Here is a 19,098-nt window from a genome sequence, read left to right as displayed (position 1 = left end):
CCCGAACGACTGTATAGCAATCACGTGCAGCTCTTCAGAGCAAATCACCTGCTCTGTACAGAAAGGTAAGGCCTTACCACGCCGAGATAAGCCTGGGTGACGACAATAGAGTCTTTGTTAAAATACCACCCCATTGTTCAAAGACTGGTGTGCCGACCCAGGGAAAACAAAAGGAAATGTTTCCAGCCCTTAAAAATCACAGCAGAATCACAGAGGTTGGCAACAAAACAAGTCAGTCATGCACAGAATTCAAAAAAAAAAAAAAAAAAGCCAACAGCAGCTTTTCTGTTGTGCAAATAAAAAAAAATATTCTCTATGCGTTGTGGTCTGACTTTGGAGTGAGGAGTAAGGGGTGAAAACCTGCAATTCTCGTCCATCTCGGTGGGATTGCAGCCTGGAGAGAAGCTGAGATGCCTGTGCGTGGTCTTAACACGGCTCTCAGCACTGAAAATGCTGGTGTGGAGGTACTTGAAGGTTGATCTGCTTCTCTAATAGTTCTCAGGAGCGGTTTCAGCAGATGCGAACCCAGGATAAAGGGGGAAAAAAATGGCAAAAAAAGAGAAGACTCTGTGCTTCCTAACTGAAAACCTCCATTGGGTTTTATCCAGTCCCTCCTGCAGGGTGGGATAAGACTCGTGAGTGCTGGTTGATAACAGCGTGTTCAGAGAACCGGCGTCTTGTCATGTCCTTGTTCCTACTTGGGAGTCCTGCAACGCGCGCGCATTGCTCCTGGCTGGCACAGGCCCTGGCTCGCCAGTCCTTAACGGCCCACCATAGCGAACTTTTGAGCAAAACCATGCTACAAAGTTTGAGTAAGCAAAAACATGCTACGAAGTTTGAGTAGAAGTCCAAGAAAAGGCTCTTCCTCAACACCTCTGGAAGCTCAGTCAGAGTTCAAGTAACCCCCCGGGCTCATGGCATTCCCGGCGCCGTGCCGGGGCTCCCTCTGCCACCCCCTGTCCTCCCCCAGCACTTCCACGTGGAGCAACTCCTATTCCTCTGCAATTTACGGGAAAGCGTCAACCTTTCTGTCCCTGGCAAACCCCATACATCGGTATATATACACATCTATATACATCGACAAAACAAGTTGCTTCGGGGTTGCGGGCTGACTGGGCAAGGCGGGCGGAGCGGGCACCGCACCGCGCCGCGCCGCGCCGTGCCCGGTCGTGCATTGTGGGAGCTGTAGTTCGCCGCTCGCAGCACTACAAGTCCCAGCCTCCCGGAGGAGAAGGAGAAGGAGGAGGAGGAAGAGAGCCGGCTCGGCCCAGGCCTCCAGCCCGTGCGGGAGAGCCCCCCGGGGGCGGGCCGCGGCGGCATGCGGCTCCTCGGCCGGCTCGGCCCGCTCCGCAGCACGCCCCTGGCCGCCCGGCCGCCGGGGAGGCTCAGAGCGGGGCCGGCGGCCAGGAGACGCGCCCACAGCCGCGGGCGGCACGGCGGCACCATGGCAGAGGAGGCCAAGAGGCGGGCCGCCTGCGCGGCGGTGGACAAGCACGTCCAGGTGAGGCGGCCCGGACCCCCGCCCTGCTCGGGGCACGGACCCCCGCCCTGGAGCGCGCAGCGGCCGCAGGGGGCCGGGAACGGCCGGTGCATGAGGTGGCCACGGCGTGCGCGGAGCCCCTTGACACACGGAGTGGCCACGGCGTGCGCGGAGCCTCCCAGTGCGCTGACGGACCCCGGGGTGCGGGGACAGGATCTGGGGTGTCTGTCCATGCACTGGGGTGTCGGCACCCCCCAGTGCATGGAGCGGCCGTGAGGTGTACGGAGCCTCCGGGTGCACGGACAGGCTGCGGGCTGCACGGCTCCCCCAGTACGCAGGGTGTACAGGGGTGCAGGAACAGGCTTTGGGGTGCAGGGACACCCCCCACCCCCCTCAGTGCACGGAGTGGACACGGGATGCACGGACGGGCTTCGGGTTGCACAGACCCCGCCAGTGCTCGGAGCGGCCCCGACGTGCAGGGGACAGTCCCGGGGTGCAAGGAGGGACCCTGGGGTGCACGGACGGGCCACCCCGAGCCTCTTTCTCCTTTGCTTTGCACTGCGCTTCTTCAGCCTGGAGAGAAGGGAGAAAAGTACTTTTCCTTCCCACCTCCGTGCTTGCCCAGCGCACGCCTCCTGGGCAGCAGCTCCGTGCCTTGGCCGGCTCAGCTCGGTGCACACCGAGTGTGGGGTGACATCTTGCACCTCCAGACTTTCGCTGTGCACCCTCCTGCGAGCTGGGCTGTGGTGGGAGTTGAGGCTAACGCTGTGTCCTGCACCTTTCTCCAAGTCTGAGGTGCTCCACTGCTGCACCCTATTTCGGAGCGCCCACCCAAGCAAGGACAAACAGCCCCTAACTGGGGGGGGGGGGGGGGGTGTCATGTCCTGTCCTCTGCAGGGAGGGAGGTGCAGCAAGGGGCTTTAGTCAACCCCTAGAAAGTCAAATAGAGCTGGAGCTGCTTGAGGTTTGGCACAGCCTCATCGTCAACGCTTGGAAGATCAACAGTTAAAGTCACACAGTGGTTTATTGCAGTGTTTGCTGTGCAAGCTCTTTTGCAACAGCACTGATGAAACGGGCCCAGAGTCACTGCCAGGGAGGCAGATGTTAGCTGTCAGGGGGGAAAAAGACTCCCTTTTCCTTCCCGTTCCTCCTGCTGTGTTGGTGTCTTAAGTTGCTGATGGCTTCCCCGGTGTCCCATAAACATTTCACTTGTTTTGTCAGCCTCTCCTTCCTTTGAGCAGTCTGTACCTGCCTGCAGAGAGCACAGCCACAGTGCCAACATGCTCAAAAGTAGTCTGGGGGGTGGAGGAGCCGGGGGGGGGGACACGATGGATGACGCGGGGGTGGACAGGCAGTTGCATAAAACCCTCCTTTCTTAAAGTTGCGCATTGATGGGTTGCAGGAGGAAGGACTTTGTGTTGCGAGGTGTGGAGCGGAGGCATGACCAACCGCTGCTGCGGGTTGTCACCAGCTGGGTGCTCCTTTGGTTTGGGCTAAACCGTCACTCTTAAATTTGGACTTTCCCTAGTGAAATAGCTGGCCATTGTGCTGGTGTATGGTCAGGCAAGCTTAGGATGATGTTTCGGGCCGTGTCCGTGCTGATTAAAGTTCAGGGCCTGGCTAAGTAAAATAGACAGTGTCTGGGGTGATACTGCGATGCTTGTTTGGGAGTTGGCTTGAAGCAACAGTGGAGAAGCAGGTTAATCACCACCAAGGAGTGAGATGGTCTCAGCTGTCAGAGAAAACCCATCTCCCCTTCATTTTGCAGTGGGAGGGCGTAGCTGCCATTTGTAACGGATGGGTTTGTGTTTGGCCGTTGGACCTGTCGCTGTTAACAGAGGGAGCAGCGTCATCTCCGAAAGCAAAGCTGCAAACTCCCTTCCTTGCACAGCAGGGACGTGTGGGAGACGCTGCTGACTTCAGGGTGCGGTTGTGCTGGACAAATCTCTCTTGCTTAACTGTGCCGTAAATCGGTGGCACCGAGGGCTTGGTACGGGATCAGGCTCCTCACTTGGTGTCTTCCTTCTCACCCATCCCTATCTGTGCCAGCACAGCAGCTCCTCGTGCAGCCTGCAGCAGATATAAACCCAGGGGGGACAGTGCGAGGATTAGGAAAGGATAACTTTTTTCTATTATTTTTAATTAAAGCCAAATTGGTGTGTTTGCCCACAGCACTTGTCCCCAGGCAGCTGTAGGAGCAGAGACCCCTGGCACTGGAGCTGACACCAAGATGACCAACCTCAGCAGTTGTGGGCTGTTGGTGCCGTGACGTCTTGGAGGAGTGGGGCTGGCACGGGTCTTGAGGCTTTAGAGCCATAAGCTGCTTGAGGAAAGCTGGCTTTGCGTTTGTGCACCACGTCCGAAGGCAGGCCCTGTTAGCGTCTCCGTTAGGAATGAAAAGATGGGTGAGAGCCGTAGGTCCTGCTGCCCCAGAGGGCTGAGGATTAATAAGAGGAAACTTTGGGCTTTGCAGTGTATTTATCTCCTGCTCTTTGCCCACATGCATCCTAATCTTGGAAGCTTCCATTGGACTGGCCAGCCCCTGCGGTGCTTCTGACAGGCACTGACGTGCGTCACCGTGTCAGCATCCGTAACATTGGGCAGTGTCTTTGGGCCTTGAGTTAGCTGAGGAAACGCTGTGGCTGCTGCCGACTCCACTCATGGAGCCCATATGTGTGTCCTCAGCTGTGCTGTGGCTCAGCGCTTTGCTTTTGTTTGCTGGGCTTTTAGTAAACAACCTCAAATGTCTTTTTTGTTTTTCCGCATGGAATGTTGCTCCTTGGTGCTGTGAGCTGGACCTGTCCTTTGCACGCTGACCTTGTGTTCTGCTTCTCACCAATGTTTGCCCTGCTTCTGTTTTTAAAAGTAGATGTTTCTTGGCTGGTTTTGCCCCTGGTCTGGCTGGGGTTGGAGATGAGGAGGGAGAGCTGGAGGCCACGGTAAGGCAGGGGTTGACACAGCACCCATTTAGACTGGCTTATTTTTCTGGGAAACCCACTTAGCCCAAGGTCTTGCCACTGCCTAAGGGAGGGTGCTTCACCCCTCATCACTGATAAATGCCTTCAGGTCCATCGCTGTCGATGGTCTGGATGGAACCTTTGTGAGCTCTTCAGACTTCTTTATAGTGGAGTGGCTGATGCTGAGGCTTTCCCCATCCCTTTAGGGCATCCAGCTGCCTCAAGAAGCTGTCCCACCCTATAGAAATGAAGGCAAAGAGAAGAAACTGCCTCTCCCCAGATCAAAACAAGTCTCTTGGGAACACCAGTACTGCCCGTGTCCTGCCAGCCTCCACACAGCTTTGCTTGCCCCTTCCTCAGCTGGCGGCACTTGGCTCTGCCTGCCAGGCAGGTGGAACCGAGAGACCTTGGGAGATATTGGGTTTCTGCTGGTGACATTACAGGCGTGCAGCTGCGATCTGTTGCTTTTTCCGTCTTTTGCAGAGTCACGGTGACTAGTGAGGGCTGGGATATAAGCCGAGTCTCTGGTTGTGTGTTGGGTTTTGGAGAACTTTTGGGTTTTTAAGCTTTTAACCTGCAGAAGCAAGGGAAATCATTAATCCTGGAGGAGTGTGACCTGCTGTGAGCTCCACCTTTCCCGACAAGCTTGCGTGCCAGTAAGATTTTAGCTGGTTGAAAGGCTACAGGTGTGGCTTTTTCCACAGCTACTGAACGTGGAGAAGGAGCTCCAGACCTGTCTAATGTCCAAGAGATAACACGCAACAGCTCTGTGCCTGTGTCTCTGGTTGGCTTGAGGTCTTTCTCATCTGAAGTCTCTTTAGTGATATCGGGCCTCCTTAAGTCAATTTAAGCTTTGAATCCCATCCAAAGAAGGGGAAGTACACTGAAAATTGGAAGCGTGCAGGAGGCTGCAGGTAGCTCAGTGGGTGGGAGACTGAGCTGACAATAAACAGAGATCATCGCAGAGCATCCTCTCGAGGAGGTAACACAGTAGCACCCATCCACCCTCAGCCTGCAGCACCTTTTAGAAGCCTGTCTGTGTTACGCATGAGACCATAGCCATCCTTCTTAAACCAGACCATAAGTGGAGAAAGTCCAAGGCTGAGCTGTGGTTAAAACATGATCCTCCTCTTCAGCATACACTGCCAGGCTCACCCACCTTTCGGTGTGTTGCTGGACTGTCATATGGGCAGTTGCATATTCTATTTTGGAGAGCAGTTTTTAGGCTCTAGTAACTGCTGCTGTGCTCTTTGCTTTGGCCACTGGTGCATCCATACTGTTTACTAACAATGCCGTTGGCAGCAAACCCCTCCTTTTACTGCGCGGCTTCCTTGGGAGATGTTATCTTGAGGTTGTTTCAGCTTCTTCCTCTGTGGTATTGTCTGAAACTCCCAGCTTTCCGGTGGGAGAAGGAGCATGGAGTGCCAGCAGCCAGCAGCGAGTGCGCGTTGAACGCACTGAGATTCAGACCGTGACAGCATTTAGCAAGCGCGTGTCCTTTAATGAGAGGGCGAGTTGCTTAAAATCCCAAAGCCGCAGACAGTGGTCGTGCCCTCACTGGTGCAGTGCGTTCCCACCATTGCCTGCAGCGTGCTAAGACGTGGTGTGTTCATGTGCATCTCTGGGCGAGGTTCCTCTTGCATGAGTTTATAATACCGAGTCTACTGGGAAAAAGGCAGCGTTGTGCTGAGCCCCCAGTAACAGCTCTCCTCTCTCTCTCTCTCTCTTTGGTTTGCAGAACAATCAAGTTCTTGGGATCGGAAGTGGTTCTACGATAGTCCACGCAGTGCATCGATTAGGTAGGGTGCTCCCCTCCGTGTCCCTCCCTCTGCAGAGAGTCCCCTTGTCCAGCTGTCCTAACTGCTTGAAAAACGGGCTCAATCGTCTGGAAGCTGACTTAGAGCCGATGCGTTGGGTCTCTTCACCGACTGCTGTGTCCTCCTTGAAGCTGAAGGTTAAAACTGGGTCTCGTGCTCCAAATTTATTGCATAGAGAGTCCTGAGGAGGTAATAATTTACCACTTGTTCTCCCCCAACAGCCAGGCAAAGCGCTTTACTGGCACCCACCACAAACTGGAGCGAAATCCCTGCAATCCCTGCGTTTCCTTGTTTCCTTCCAGCTCTGCCTGGTCCTAACTTGCTTTGTGGCTTTGGGCCATGCAGCTGCTCTGCTTCCGTTAACCCATTTGTACGCGGCTGACGGCTGATGTTGCTTTCCCACATCCACGTTATTCACATTGAGGATCCTGCTGAGGTGTAATGAAAACGAGGAATGAAATCCTGCTGAGTGATTGGTTGGATATTTTCACACCCTACAGCTAGGTTTATCTGCTTGCCCCAGGTGCAGGTTTGCACGAGGTGTGATTGAGAAAATGTCAGCAAAACATTCAAGTGAGGCAAATGCATTTTTGCAAATTGAACGTGAGAGTAATTATCCTCACGCCTCATTACAGAGGGTGCAGAGGTTTAAAGTTTCCTTTGCAGGGCATTCTCAGCCTTAGGGCAGATCTTCGTGGGGAGGTGCTGTACCTCCTCCTCTGCTTCACTGTCCTGGGGTGCAAAACAGAGCAGTGGTGCGGGACGGGTCTGGTGCATCAGCAGTATTGTTCAGCCAGTGCTGTTTAACATCTTTGTCAGTGACATGGACAGTGGGATTGAGTGCACCCTCAGTGAGTTTGCTGATGACACCAAGCTGTGTGGCGTGGTCGACACACTGGAGGGAAGGGATGCCATCCAGAGGGACCTGAACAGGCTGGAGAGGTGGGCCTGTGCGAACCTTATGAAGTTCAACAAGGCCAAGTGCAAGGTCCTGCACATGGGTCGGGGCAATCTCAAGCACAAGTACAGGCTGGGCGGAGAATGGATTGAGAGCAGCCCTGAGGAAAAGGACTTGGGAGTGCTGGTGGATGAGAAGCTCAACATGAGCCAGCAATGTGCACTGGTAGCCCAGAAAGCCAACCGTATCCTGGGCTGCATCCAAAGCAGCGTGGCCAGCAGGTCGAGGGAGGTGATTCTGCCCCTCTACTCTGCTCTCGTGAGACCCCACCTGCAGTACTGCCTTCAGCTCTGGGGTCCCCAACATAAGAATATTCTATGATTCTGCCCATTTGTTTAGAGACTGATTCTGTGTCAGAGACAGGAGTGGCTGCAATACTGAGCCAGAAAGCTGAACCCCAGTTCCCAAAACAGCTCCTGGACAAATACATGTACTGCACACACGGCGTGGGGTGAGGTGGGTGCCAAGGGGCAGGCACAGCACCATCTCTGCTGTTTCTTTGTGAAGTGCTGCGCTCAGACCTCAGCCCTGCTCACCCATGGTGGGCTGGGGACGGCTCTGCCCAAGGGAGCTGGGGGTCACAAGGGGATTTCCCAGCCATGCAGAGCCATCCAGGTAGGACATACTGAACTCTGCTTTCGAACAGGAGTCCTCCTCTGTGTCCAAGCAAGTCCCCCATGAATCACTGAATCATAGAATGGTTTGGGTTGGAAGGGACCTTAAGACTGGGTAGTTCCAAACCCCCTGCCACTAGATCAGATTGCTCAAGGCCTCATCCAGCCTGGCCTTGAACACCTCCAGGGATGAGGCATCCACAAATCCTCAAGGCAACCTGCTCCAGTGTTTCAACACCCTCATTGTAAAAAATTTCTTCTTTAGACCTAATCGAAATCTCCCGTTTTTCAGTTTGAAGCCATTGCCCCTTGTCCTATCACTACATACCCTTGTAAAAATTCCCTCTCCAGCTTTCTTGTAGCCACTTTAGGTACTGGAAGGCTACTAGAAGGTCTCCCTGGAGCCTTCTCTTCTCCAGGCTGAATAACCCCAACTCTCTCAGCCTGTCTTCATAGCAGAGGTGCTTCAGCCCTCGGATCATCTTTGTGGCCCTCCTCTGGACTTGCTCCAGCAGCTCCATGTCCGTTTAATGTTGGGGACATGAGCTGAATGCAGCACTGCAGGTGGGGTCTCACGAGAACAGAGTAGAGGGGCAGAATCACCTCCCTTGATCTGCTGGCCGCGCTTCTTTGGGTGCATGGTATAGCATTTAAAATGGAGTGCCTGTTCTGGGTTGCAAAGTCTGACTTTTCATGTCTGCTGAAGGCATTAGCACTGGGATGTGGGTTGTAACAAGTTGCAGCCTCACATATTGCATCTTCAGTCCTCCCAGCAGCAGCGTTACCTTGAAGCATGTAGCCCGCATGCTTGTTCTGGTGCGAGAGCTGTTGCTGGCTCTTGGGCTGTTGGCTTGTGCCTAAGTATTGTAATTACTAAAACAACATTTTGTCTGTAATGATATCTTAGTAATAGGTTTTAGTCATTTGAGGTTAACCTGGGGGAGGAAATATTTCCTTCCATTTAATGGAATACTGTATTTTATTAGTCCTTTCCCTGCCATTTATTTAAATGTTCTATAATAAATGAAAGTGATGTCCCCAAGGCAACAAGCCAGAAAACCTTTCAGACAGCTGCTGAAGCTTTCTGTTTACAAGAAGCGCAGCAAAACCTGTCTAATGGAGTGAGAGAGGGAAGCGGGGCAAATTTCCCAGGTGACGATTTGCTGACGAGGCTCCTCTGCTGCTGGAGACACAAAGGTTAATGGCTCGTGGTGCCTTGGGCTGAGCCAGGGTGGGTGTCCAGACATTTCTGACTGTAGAAACTGAGCCTTAGCCCATGCAGGGTGGCACCTGTTTGCGTTTTGAGCGTGACTGAGTTATTTGCAAGCCGAGCAAGTAATTGCCGTGATTCAAAGGGGCTGCTCTGCTCTGAACTGAGATTTCTTAAAGTGGACGTTGGTGTGGTTCTTTTTTTCCTCCTGCAACGAAGAAACCGAGGGTTCTGCTTTTTTTCCTACAGCCGAGCGGGTTAAACAGGAGAGCCTGTCGATTGTCTGCATCCCTACGTCTTTTCAGGTAAGCACTTTCCTCCTTCGATTTGTGCTAGTCTGAACATTCACGCAGGGGATCTTCCCTTTGGCTGCGGGGGGCAACCACGCCACTCTCCAGACTGGCCCACTGCGGTGTGAGTTAACTGAAGGCACGGGTGAAAGCTGCGTGACGCAGCCTGCAGCTGGACCTCGTGAAGCCGGCGGAGATGGTGCTGTGTTCCCCTGACCTGAGCTGCTGTAGTGCTGGGAGGCATGTTATAAACCAGTGCGGTGATGCTGGTTATGTCAATGTTGGTGCGTGCCTTGATCTGGATCCTGCTTGCAGAAGTATAGCATTTAGTAGTGAACTGGACTTATAATGCAAAACTCACTGGAGACGCTTTGTCTCCTTTGATTCTGTATGTATTCACTTTGTCTCCTTCTTTGCTGCGCAGCTTTTGCAGGGACTGGTTCATACCCAGCTAACTGTTGAGGGGTTTGCAGGGAGAGGGAGAACGTGGTGAGCTTCTGGGGAAGCTTCTGAGCAGCTTCCATGCCTTCAGGCAACTGGCTTTGGTCTCTCTGCCTCTGTTTCCTAAGGTGGGAACGTACTGCAGAGGAGCAGCTGTCACCGTGTCCCCTTCAGGCAGGGAGAGGTGACATGACAAGGACCACCCATAGGGGTTTTGAGGCTGAGTGGCAATGCCTCGGTCTAGGAATTGGACATGTCCTTCTCACTTCCTGGCATGGACCTTGGGATTGTACTTTTGTCACAACTTTTTCACCCTGAGGACCATCAAGCCATGAAGCAGGCTGTGCAGAGTCCGTCCTCCAAGGTTTTCCAGACCTGAATGGGAAAGGCCCTGAGCAACCTGGTAGCTGACCCTGCTTTGAGCTGGAGGTTGGACAAAGACCAACCTGAATTATCCTAAAATCTTACAAGAACTTAACATCCTCTTACCCTGCAGATGTTCTTTAAATGTCAGTGTGGAGTGATGGGACTCTCTGTTTTTCCAGCTGTCGCAAAAAAACAGTGGCCAACTGGGGTATAATACAAACTACTGCAAAGGGCGAAAAGGAAAAATCAGATTTTTTTTTTTCTTTTTTAACCTATATCAGTACTTCTGTTGTGTATATAGACTGTGGTGAGAGTGTGTTTCTGATCTGTCTAAAATGATCCCCACCCTGAGATCCCACGTCCCATTTGAGCCTAGGAAAGTTCAGTCATTCAGTCTTACAGAAAATAGTGATAAAGCTGTCATGGTGGACGTTGACTGAAGCCTGTCCTGCCTCAAAATGTTGGGATAGTTTGCATAATGCTACAGAGTTCCTTACCAGTAAAACAAAAAGGTTGCTGTTAAAGGGAAGAGAGAGATCAAACACCTGCATGAGCCAAAATCCCCCAGACACGGTGCTGCCTCGTGTCTTCTGCAGTCCCTTAGACCTCAACCAATTCCGATCAGGTCAGCAAAACAGCATCTGGTTTCCACCACGTACAGGTGTCAATGGCTGCCTGAGGTCACTGGCAAGGAAGAATTGGTTTCAGTGGGCTTTTATTCTCCTCCCTTCCCTGTTGTCAGGTTGGGTTGTTCCATCACCATCAGTAAAGCTAGAGCCGGGGTAAGTATCCGTCCCTTGGCTTTTGCGTTGTTTCTCCATGTCACCGGACTGTGCGCCGAGAGCACAGGGCGACACCCTTCTTGGCAAGTGCTGCGCAGTTACCAACACTTTTCCCCCGGTTGTGGGAGCTCCGCTTCTGATTTCTGCTGGTCTGCTCCCATTGCCTTGCAAGCAGAGAGAGCCTGAAGACAGCCACCCACTTTCCACACCGCTGACTCTGAACCTGTTCAGGATCTGGCCTGCATGTGCAGCACGGTGTTTTTCGATGCTTTTAATTTCCAGATCCCTGATACCTCCTTACATGGACACCGTGTAATGATTGTAAACCCACTGATTTTCATTCTTTTAATTCTGGGAGTCCTTGGGGCAATCCCAGTGCACAGATCAAGAGCCCACAGCCCATGGGTGTTAGAACTGCATGCTATGAGATGTCACGATAAACGATTTGAATCGTCTCTCATTGCCAGGAGTGCTAGTTCTTCTTAATGTTTCTGGGGTGCCAATATGTGTGACTGATGCACTTTGTTAGTGTTAGTGGGTAAAATTTAGGGGAATTGGTTGATCCAGGCTATTGCACTGGGGTTTCTCGGACTATCTGCAGCGTGGTAGGAAGTGCAGACTCAAGCAGAGTCCGTGCAAGGAGGGAGACTCACTCGGGTGAGAACTAGTAACACAGAAAATTCAACCAATTCAAGGTTCTCTGAGCTTGAACTTCCATTTCAACTGACTGACCGAGTGGAGGGTAACTCTGGACCAGGTGGAGGGTAACTCCGGGTGCTCTGTGTTGTGTTGCCACTAGAGGGAAATACACAGCTACTTCAGTAAAAGTAGATCAGAGCCACCAAACAGCTGTTTCAGGGGGCTTCCCACACTTTTTCCATGAGGTGTGCTTTTCTTTTTTGCTTTTAATTTGTTTCTTTCCGATACGAAAAATAGTTTCATTGTTAGTCCCATATTGCTATTGTGTAAATATTTTGGTTTTTTTTCTCTCATTTTTCAGCTGAATGAAATCAGAGAGGCTGAATGGGTGTGAGGGAGAGTGATGTCCAAACTGAAATAACACAGGACTCAAAAAAGAAAAAAAAAAATTCCAGAACCGCTCTAATGCTTAGATACAAGTGATTCCCACCAAGCTGATGGAGCCTCCCCCTTTTAATATAGAGATACCTGAACCCAGGAGTCCTGTTGCACCATCTGAGCGTTTTAGTTCCAGTCAGCAGCAGGGTTTTATTTGATTAAAAATAATCTGGTCTGGAAGCGTCATTTTCTCCTTGCCATGCATTCCCGCTGCTGGCCGTTGCCTCTCCAGCAGCTCAGGGCGGAGCACTCCCAGGGAGGCTCCATCCTTGCCGCAGCCAAGGGAATGACACACGGCTCTGTTTTCCTTTCCTGCCGCCGGTAACTGGTGTTTGCTGTCTTCTCGCTGCACAGGCTCGTCAGCTGATCCTGCAGAACGGCTTAACGTTAAGTGACTTGGACCGGCATCCAGAGGTAAGTGGACAGCAGAGGTGAGACCTCACCTGACCTTCCTCTAACCTGGTCCTTCATAAAGCATCAGGCTCCTTTGTCCTTCCCTGAGGACAAGAGTTTAGGCAGCCACATTGCTGAACGTGAGTGAGAACTAGCTTAGTTTATTTTTTTCCCCAAGCCTTAGTTTTGTCTTAGTGCTTGTCCCTTCAGATGGCAAGTAGGCTGCCGAGTTATGTTTCCTCCAGGAGTCTGACACCTCTTCCAGGCTGAGGCTCGCTGGTCTGAGATGGGAATATGGCATTGCTGAAGTGTCATGACCAGGATTTTCCCCAGGAGCCCATTGCCCCATAGCTGGCAACGCTAGAGGCTGAAGTAACGTGCCTTGCAGGCCAGCAGTTGTTTTTGTTGTTTTTTTTCTCACATGCCTGTGATCTAGCTGGGGCTGGTAGCCTTGGGTGGCTGATCAGACGCTCATCTCTGGTCAGGCTGGCATCAAGGTGGTCCCAGCTCTGATACCATTTCTGGCTGCTTCCTGGGACCTCGCACCCCCCTGAGCTGCGCCGAGAGCAGTGCCTGGATGCTGCATAGGAGAAGTTCCCACAACACGTTTCTCCTCTTCCCACAGCTCGATGTCGCCATCGACGGAGCAGATGAAGTGGACTCTGACCTCAACCTTATCAAAGGTGGCGGGTGAGCCTTGCTGTCCATTTGTCTGTGTGCGGCGCTGATGGTGGGGGCCTCTGAGCATCCTTTTCTGGCTGCAGGGATCTCTGGGGTGGGCTGGAGAGGCTGATGGGATCCTGTGTGGGGCGAGTGTCTCTGGGGTGGGCTGAAGAGGCTGGTGGGGTCCTGTGCAGGGTGGGTGGCTCTGGGATGGGCTGGAGAGGCTGATGGCATTCTGTGAAGGGCGATGCATGCACCTGCAGTGGGAGATCCCTCCTGAGCGAGAGTGTGTGCAAGGGGCAAGGAGGATAAACTGATGGGGTAAGGAGAAAGAGCCCTGACGTGAGACAACAGCAGCACCAAAACCAGCAAGAACGTGATGGAGGGGACTGGACTTTAGGACCCTCAGGCACCCTGTTTTCGGAATTTTTTTTATATTAATTTTTTTCCCCCTTGCAGTGGTTGCTTGACGCAGGAGAAGATAGTTGCAGGATATGCAAAATGCTTCATCGTTATTGCTGATTACAGGTAAAAACATTACTAGTCATGCCTCTGCATCCTGTGGGATGATTCGGGTGGTCCTGTCTTAGGCTATTATTGTCTTTCAGTGGGTCAGAGGAGCAGCAATAGGTAGAAATGAGCCTGACTCCCAGTGCTTCAGAAATTCACTTTAGCTTTTTTCTTAATTTTCAACTCAGCAGACCTGCTTAGGAATCAGCAGAGCTTGTGGGGAAATGACCTCCCTGCTCTTTGAGCTCAGCGATTGGCAGCATGGAATAAATTTCCCCTTCTGTACATACAGCTGCAGGGCTATGGAAAAAAACAACTTGTGTCCTGCTGTCCAAAACGTGTCAAAACAGGGCTCAGGAGTGAATAGAGCATCGTGCATTAAATGGGTTCTTCCTATACGTGTGCATATGTGAACTGACCACTGTGCCCTCCGGGACCTTATGCCTGAGGGGTTTGCAAGAGGTAAATTGATAAGTGTGTTATGTTAACGGTGTTAGCAATGCAACCTCTGATGCTAATCCCACCTCAAACCCGGTCCACAGGAAAAAATCAGAGAGCCTCGGGGAGCGATGGAAGAAGGGAATTCCTATTGAAGTCATCCCCATGGCTTATGTCCCTGTCTCCAGAGCCCTGACCAAAAAATTTGGAGGTGCTGTGGAGCTGCGGATGGCTGTTAGCAAAGCGGTAAGTGTCCCTGCTCAGCCCTGTGTCCCCAGAGGAGCCACTTGAATGTGGGCAGAGAACCAGAGGTCTGGCCTTACTTCTGATTAAATCTGGGCTTTCACTCCCGCGAGTGGCATCTTGTGTAATTCCTCCTAATTATACTTTGGGTAATGAACTGTGTGTCTAGGTGTTCAGGTCGCTCATGGAAAGCCTTTCTGGCTTACGTCTCCTAAAGCAAGCATCCCTGAGCAGGGAGAGGAGGAATTGCCAGTCCGGCTCTGACCCACCGCTCCGCAGGGATGTTGGGGGGCTGGAGGGCAGTCTGTGCTGCCAGAGAGGGTCTCGAGCTGGGAGGGCAGCTCACGCTCTGACCCAGGCTCCTCCGTACCATGCAGAGCCAGGCTAAATTAAAACTGAAACTGCTTTGTCTCTGCTGCTGCTGGCCTGTCCTGACCTGAGCAGTGGGGCTTTTGCCTGAGAAGAGCAAACCAGTCATTCTATGTGGAGACCAGCCTCGCTTGGAGAATGCACGTCGGTGCTGCTCCAACATGCGCCGTGTCCTCAGAGGATGCGGGTCCCTCCTGGCACACGTGGTTGCACACCCTGCTCAGCACTGCTGAAGCACTTTGTCCTCGGCCCCAGCTGTCTCCGCTCTGTTGAAAGGACCCAATTGCTCCTTCTGTTGGACTTGAGAGAGTGCTGCGCGCCTCTGGGATGCTGAAGGCCAGAATTCTTCAGTTCCAAAACCTCCCCATGGCATCCAGCAGCACGCTCTTACCACTGGGGTGGAGGAGTCTTCTTTTGCCTTCAGTGTCCCGTAATAGTTTGTAATAGCCTTTTTAGGACACGAATGTAGCTTTACTCTTGTGAAAAGGATCCCCTGTTGCAGTGATGACATTACGTTGTGGTTTCCAGCTTCTGAATGGTTATCTGTACGCAGGAGAGTGAGGACCAAGCAGTTGCCTCGGGCGATGGTTTTACTTAGAGGCTTATTGTGGGCTGCCCTGATTCACCTTGAATGGTGACTCTCTCTGAGCCGTTGCAGCGGGGACAGCTGGTCCCGGTGAGAGGCTGTGACAGTCCCTGGCTGGGCTCAGTAGACACAGATCTTCCAGTGCTGACAAATGTGGTTTGATTCCCAGGGCCCAGTGGTGACGGACAACGGGAACTTCATCCTGGACTGGAAGTTTGACAAGGTTCATGAATGGAGTGAAGTGAACACCGCTATAAAAATGATACCAGGTAATGTCTGTGATTTTAAAAAAAGGAAAAGCTGGCTAAGGCTTGGTCTGTGCTAGACAGCCCTGACTGTGGGAGCTCTCTCATGGATAGGTGGGAATGTCTGTGTGTGTGTGTTCTCTGCCCTTTATGGGTCCCTATGTTTTTTTCTACTTGAGAGATCTGTCAGCTGAATTAGTACAACTGTACCCACGTGGCGTTTCCATATGATGGTGAAAACCTGGGGCGATGCCGGGTGACTTGTGACGCTGTTTCCCGTGAGGCACACCAGTCCTGTGTGTGCTCTTTGTTTCTCTTCTTATGCCCACCTAGAGAGAGACTTTTAATGGAACCGCTGGTGGACTCTGGAGGGAGGGTTTGCACTGGGTTACAGTATTTTCCAGAAGCTGCTTACAGCTCTACATCCCAGTGCCATTATGTAGTCCCTGGTGACCAGACCAGAGCTGCTTCTGGATGATCCAGGTCTGCCCAGGGACACTGGAACTCTCTGGACTTCAGTGAAGCAGCAGATAAACTGGCTCAGCCACATCTGGGTATCTCCTCTGGTTATCTTGGCCAAGTCTGCTCTGGAACCTTTGGATACATATTGTTGTATCTTTTGAGTTTATCCCGGATACCTGCCTGCCCCTGAAGTCCATACCAGAACTGCTTTCACTGGCTGTTTGTGCGCTGTCAAAATGTGTAGGAACTGGTTGGGATCCTGTTGCATAAACCTCAATGTTTGCACAAAGCAGCCATATATTGTCCTGGCACCACGATTAAAACACAAGAGCAGACAGAGGCCATGGATGTAGGCTGGGTGAAGAGTCGCCAGTAACTTCTAGTTGCTTCTGTTCAGTGGCTTTGCTTCCCTAAATGCTGCTTATAAGGCTGGTTTACCTATTTTATTCCTTCCTGCTCTAGAAGCAAACTGCTAGGATGCTCTGCCTTGGCTTGTCCCCGGTGTCTTTGCTGTCAGAGTAATTACCTGGCACTTGCTCGCAGCCAGCAGATGGCAGATTCAGATCTTCAGCAGGAGCTAAATGAACGAGTGATAGACCTAAATGGACTGGGGACTGCTGCTGGTCTGGGCTGTCCCTGGTGCAGTGCTCTGTATCCTAATGCGGTTGCTGCTCATGGCTGTACAAATGTCTGTATCATCAGAGCTGGTTCTGTGCGAGAGAGAAACAGTGGCCAGTCACACTGTTTGCAAACAAAGCAGCCTCTCTGCAAGGACTTCTTCCTTGCATCTCTTTTGGTTGAGAGATGAATGGTAAATGATGGAACCCATTCCATCATGTTGGTATGGAGATGGTCTCAGCACCACTTGGTGCTCAGAAAGGGATTTGCTAAGGGTAGAAGAGCATCTTCTCTGCCCAGAAGTGGATGAGCAGAACTGTTAAAGCCTAAATATAGTGGTGACAGCAGGGCTCTGGCCACTTTGCGCTTGTGGTAGCCCTTGTTCTTCACTTCTTTCCACCTCTCTGACTGTGGCTTAGTGGTCACTGTGAAGCTAGGAGCACCCCATAATTAAATACAGCTAAAAGTACATTTGCAAACAGGCTGCAAATTGCAGAGGTAGCATCAGATCTGCTGAGTCTTAACACTTGAACGAGTGTTATCCAGGTGTTCTCTAACAGGATCGTTTTTCAGATGTGTTTGAAGGCAAAGTGAGTAAGCCTGCGGCTGCGTGTAGCTTCCTCTTGCTCCTGTGGTCTTCAGGTGGCTGAAAATGTCACGCTCGTGGTTGTATTAGTGTAACAGTGGTGGCTGGGGTGGTGTGAACATCAGGGGGGAGCTTTGGGAGTTGTTCCTCACTCTCTGGAGAGAGTTTCCTCTGGGAGTGGCTGTATGGAGAAGACTTCCCAGAGGCTCCCTGTGTGGGTGATGCAACGTCACCCAGGTTGGACACCTCTCTCCAAACCTCTGGTGAAGGCATTAGCACCTTTTAATGACCAAAACCACGGTCAGAGCAGAGGATTTGAGCAATGGGGTGGCTCTGGCGCTAACCGGCATGTGAACTCTTGTTCGGCAGGTGTGGTGGAGACAGGACTCTTCATCGACATGGCAGAGGTGGTGTACTTCGGCATGGAGGACGGCTCGGTCAGCGTGCGGGAGAAGCAGCCGCGCTGACGCCGGCGCGCTGTCTGCTCTGCTTCGCCTTCGGCCAGCTCGATTCAGCTGTTGCAATGGTGCCAACCTGATGTTTTGCCTTAACAAGCAGCGGTTATCGCAGGAGACGGATGGGAAGTTGATCGGAATCCGCTGACGTGATACTGAATGTCTTTTTTTAAAAACAAAACAAAAAATTATATTCTATTTCTATATATATATATTTTTACTTTACAGGAATGTTGTCTTTTTTTAAAGAATCATTTAAACGAATTGCTTTAATGTTTTTATTTTATTTTCTAAGAAATACTTACCAAAAAAGAATACCTGTTTTGTGTTTTGGGTTGTTTTGTTTGTTTTTTTTTTTTCTTTTTTTTCGAACAGAACTTGAACCCTTCTGGTTGCTTATAGTGCTTAGTGATTGAGGTCAGAATCACAATCCCAATGCAACGTTCCTAACCGCCCTGGCTGGGAGGGTGATGCACGTAACGGGAACGCATCCAGTCGGGACCTGCTGATGCCTTATTTGGAACCTTTTTGGTTCGGTATTTTATGCCTTTTATTTTTCTATACCACTGTTTTTTAATAGTTCAGGATGTCTCGTTGTCCTCTGTGCACATGACAATTCTCTGAGCCTAGGGTCGTCTCTACATCCCTCTGTCTGGGACATTAATAAGGGCCTTTTCTGGGCCTCTGTCTGGAAGAGATGCTCATCCTTTGAGCCAAATTCTGCTCTCCATTAATTCAGTACCTCTAATTAAAGTCTGTTCCTGTAGCTGGAGATGTTTGGGACTTCGTCCTTGTAAACTGAGAGCAGAACTGGGTCCTTGATGAAGTTTACAGAACTGTGTTTGAGTAGCTTAGGGCAGCGTGGAATACTGTTCAGTGGCAAATTACTTGATTTGGAATGAAGGTTAGTTATCACCCCTCGCAGCTGGTTGGTTTGTGGAAGGATAGAGCAGAATGCACTGGAAAACCGAGTCTTCCTGCCTAAATTTTCCACATGTAGCAGGAGAGAGACACTCGTTCAAGACCTTGTTCTCGCTGTATAGGTGCTTTGCATGGTTCTGGTGTCAAATGCAAGCCCTCTCTTTGTGTTGTAGACACTGAAATAAAGAGCTATTACACCAGATGCAGTGGTAATTTGGTTCTTGAAGTAACTATTTCATGGACAACAGGGCAGATTGTCGTCAGACTAACTTCTGCAGTAGGTTTCCCCTTACAAGAGCCCTTCACCCAGGCCAGGTTCACCCTTCTGCATTTAATTTCTTTTTGCTTAAGGTAAACACATCATTTTAAATTAACCAGATTATCTAATCAACACTCGTTAGCTGCAGCACTTGCTTCGTCACTGTCTTAAAATTTGCATGCCTAAAACTTGCACATCTAAATCTTTTTTTACAATAAGGAGCTATTCTTACATCTCTAAATCTTCCCCTTCCTGCACGTCTACTCTGTTAATTCTGAAGCACTTGTACTGCCATCCAGCCAACAACTTGCTGGAAACACTGGAATATCTCTTCCCGCAAACCTGGTGCTGCAGAAGC

At 51.2% G+C, this 19,098-nt stretch overlaps 1 protein-coding gene across 1 annotated transcript; it reads left to right on the top strand.

The window, feature by feature from the left end:
* The first annotated feature begins 1,288 nt into the window (after positions 1-1,288).
* On the top strand, positions 1,289-18,818 carry RPIA (ribose 5-phosphate isomerase A). The gene is made up of 9 exons (XM_086611906.1): positions 1,289-1,501; positions 6,176-6,236; positions 9,286-9,341; positions 12,347-12,406; positions 13,011-13,075; positions 13,508-13,576; positions 14,101-14,242; positions 15,364-15,463; positions 17,475-18,818. The coding sequence occupies exons 1-9, from the start codon at positions 1,319-1,321 to the stop codon at positions 17,570-17,572; spliced, it is 834 nt and encodes a 277-aa protein (XP_086468032.1). The 5' UTR covers positions 1,289-1,318; the 3' UTR covers positions 17,573-18,818.
* Positions 18,819-19,098: the final 280 nt, after the last annotated feature.

The sequence above is a fragment of the Tauraco erythrolophus genome, chromosome 5 (assembly GCF_009769465.1).
Source record: "Tauraco erythrolophus isolate bTauEry1 chromosome 5, bTauEry1.pri, whole genome shotgun sequence".
Classification (NCBI taxonomy): Eukaryota; Metazoa; Chordata; class Aves; order Musophagiformes; family Musophagidae; genus Tauraco; species Tauraco erythrolophus.
This window is presented reverse-complemented; position numbering and strand designations above follow the sequence as displayed.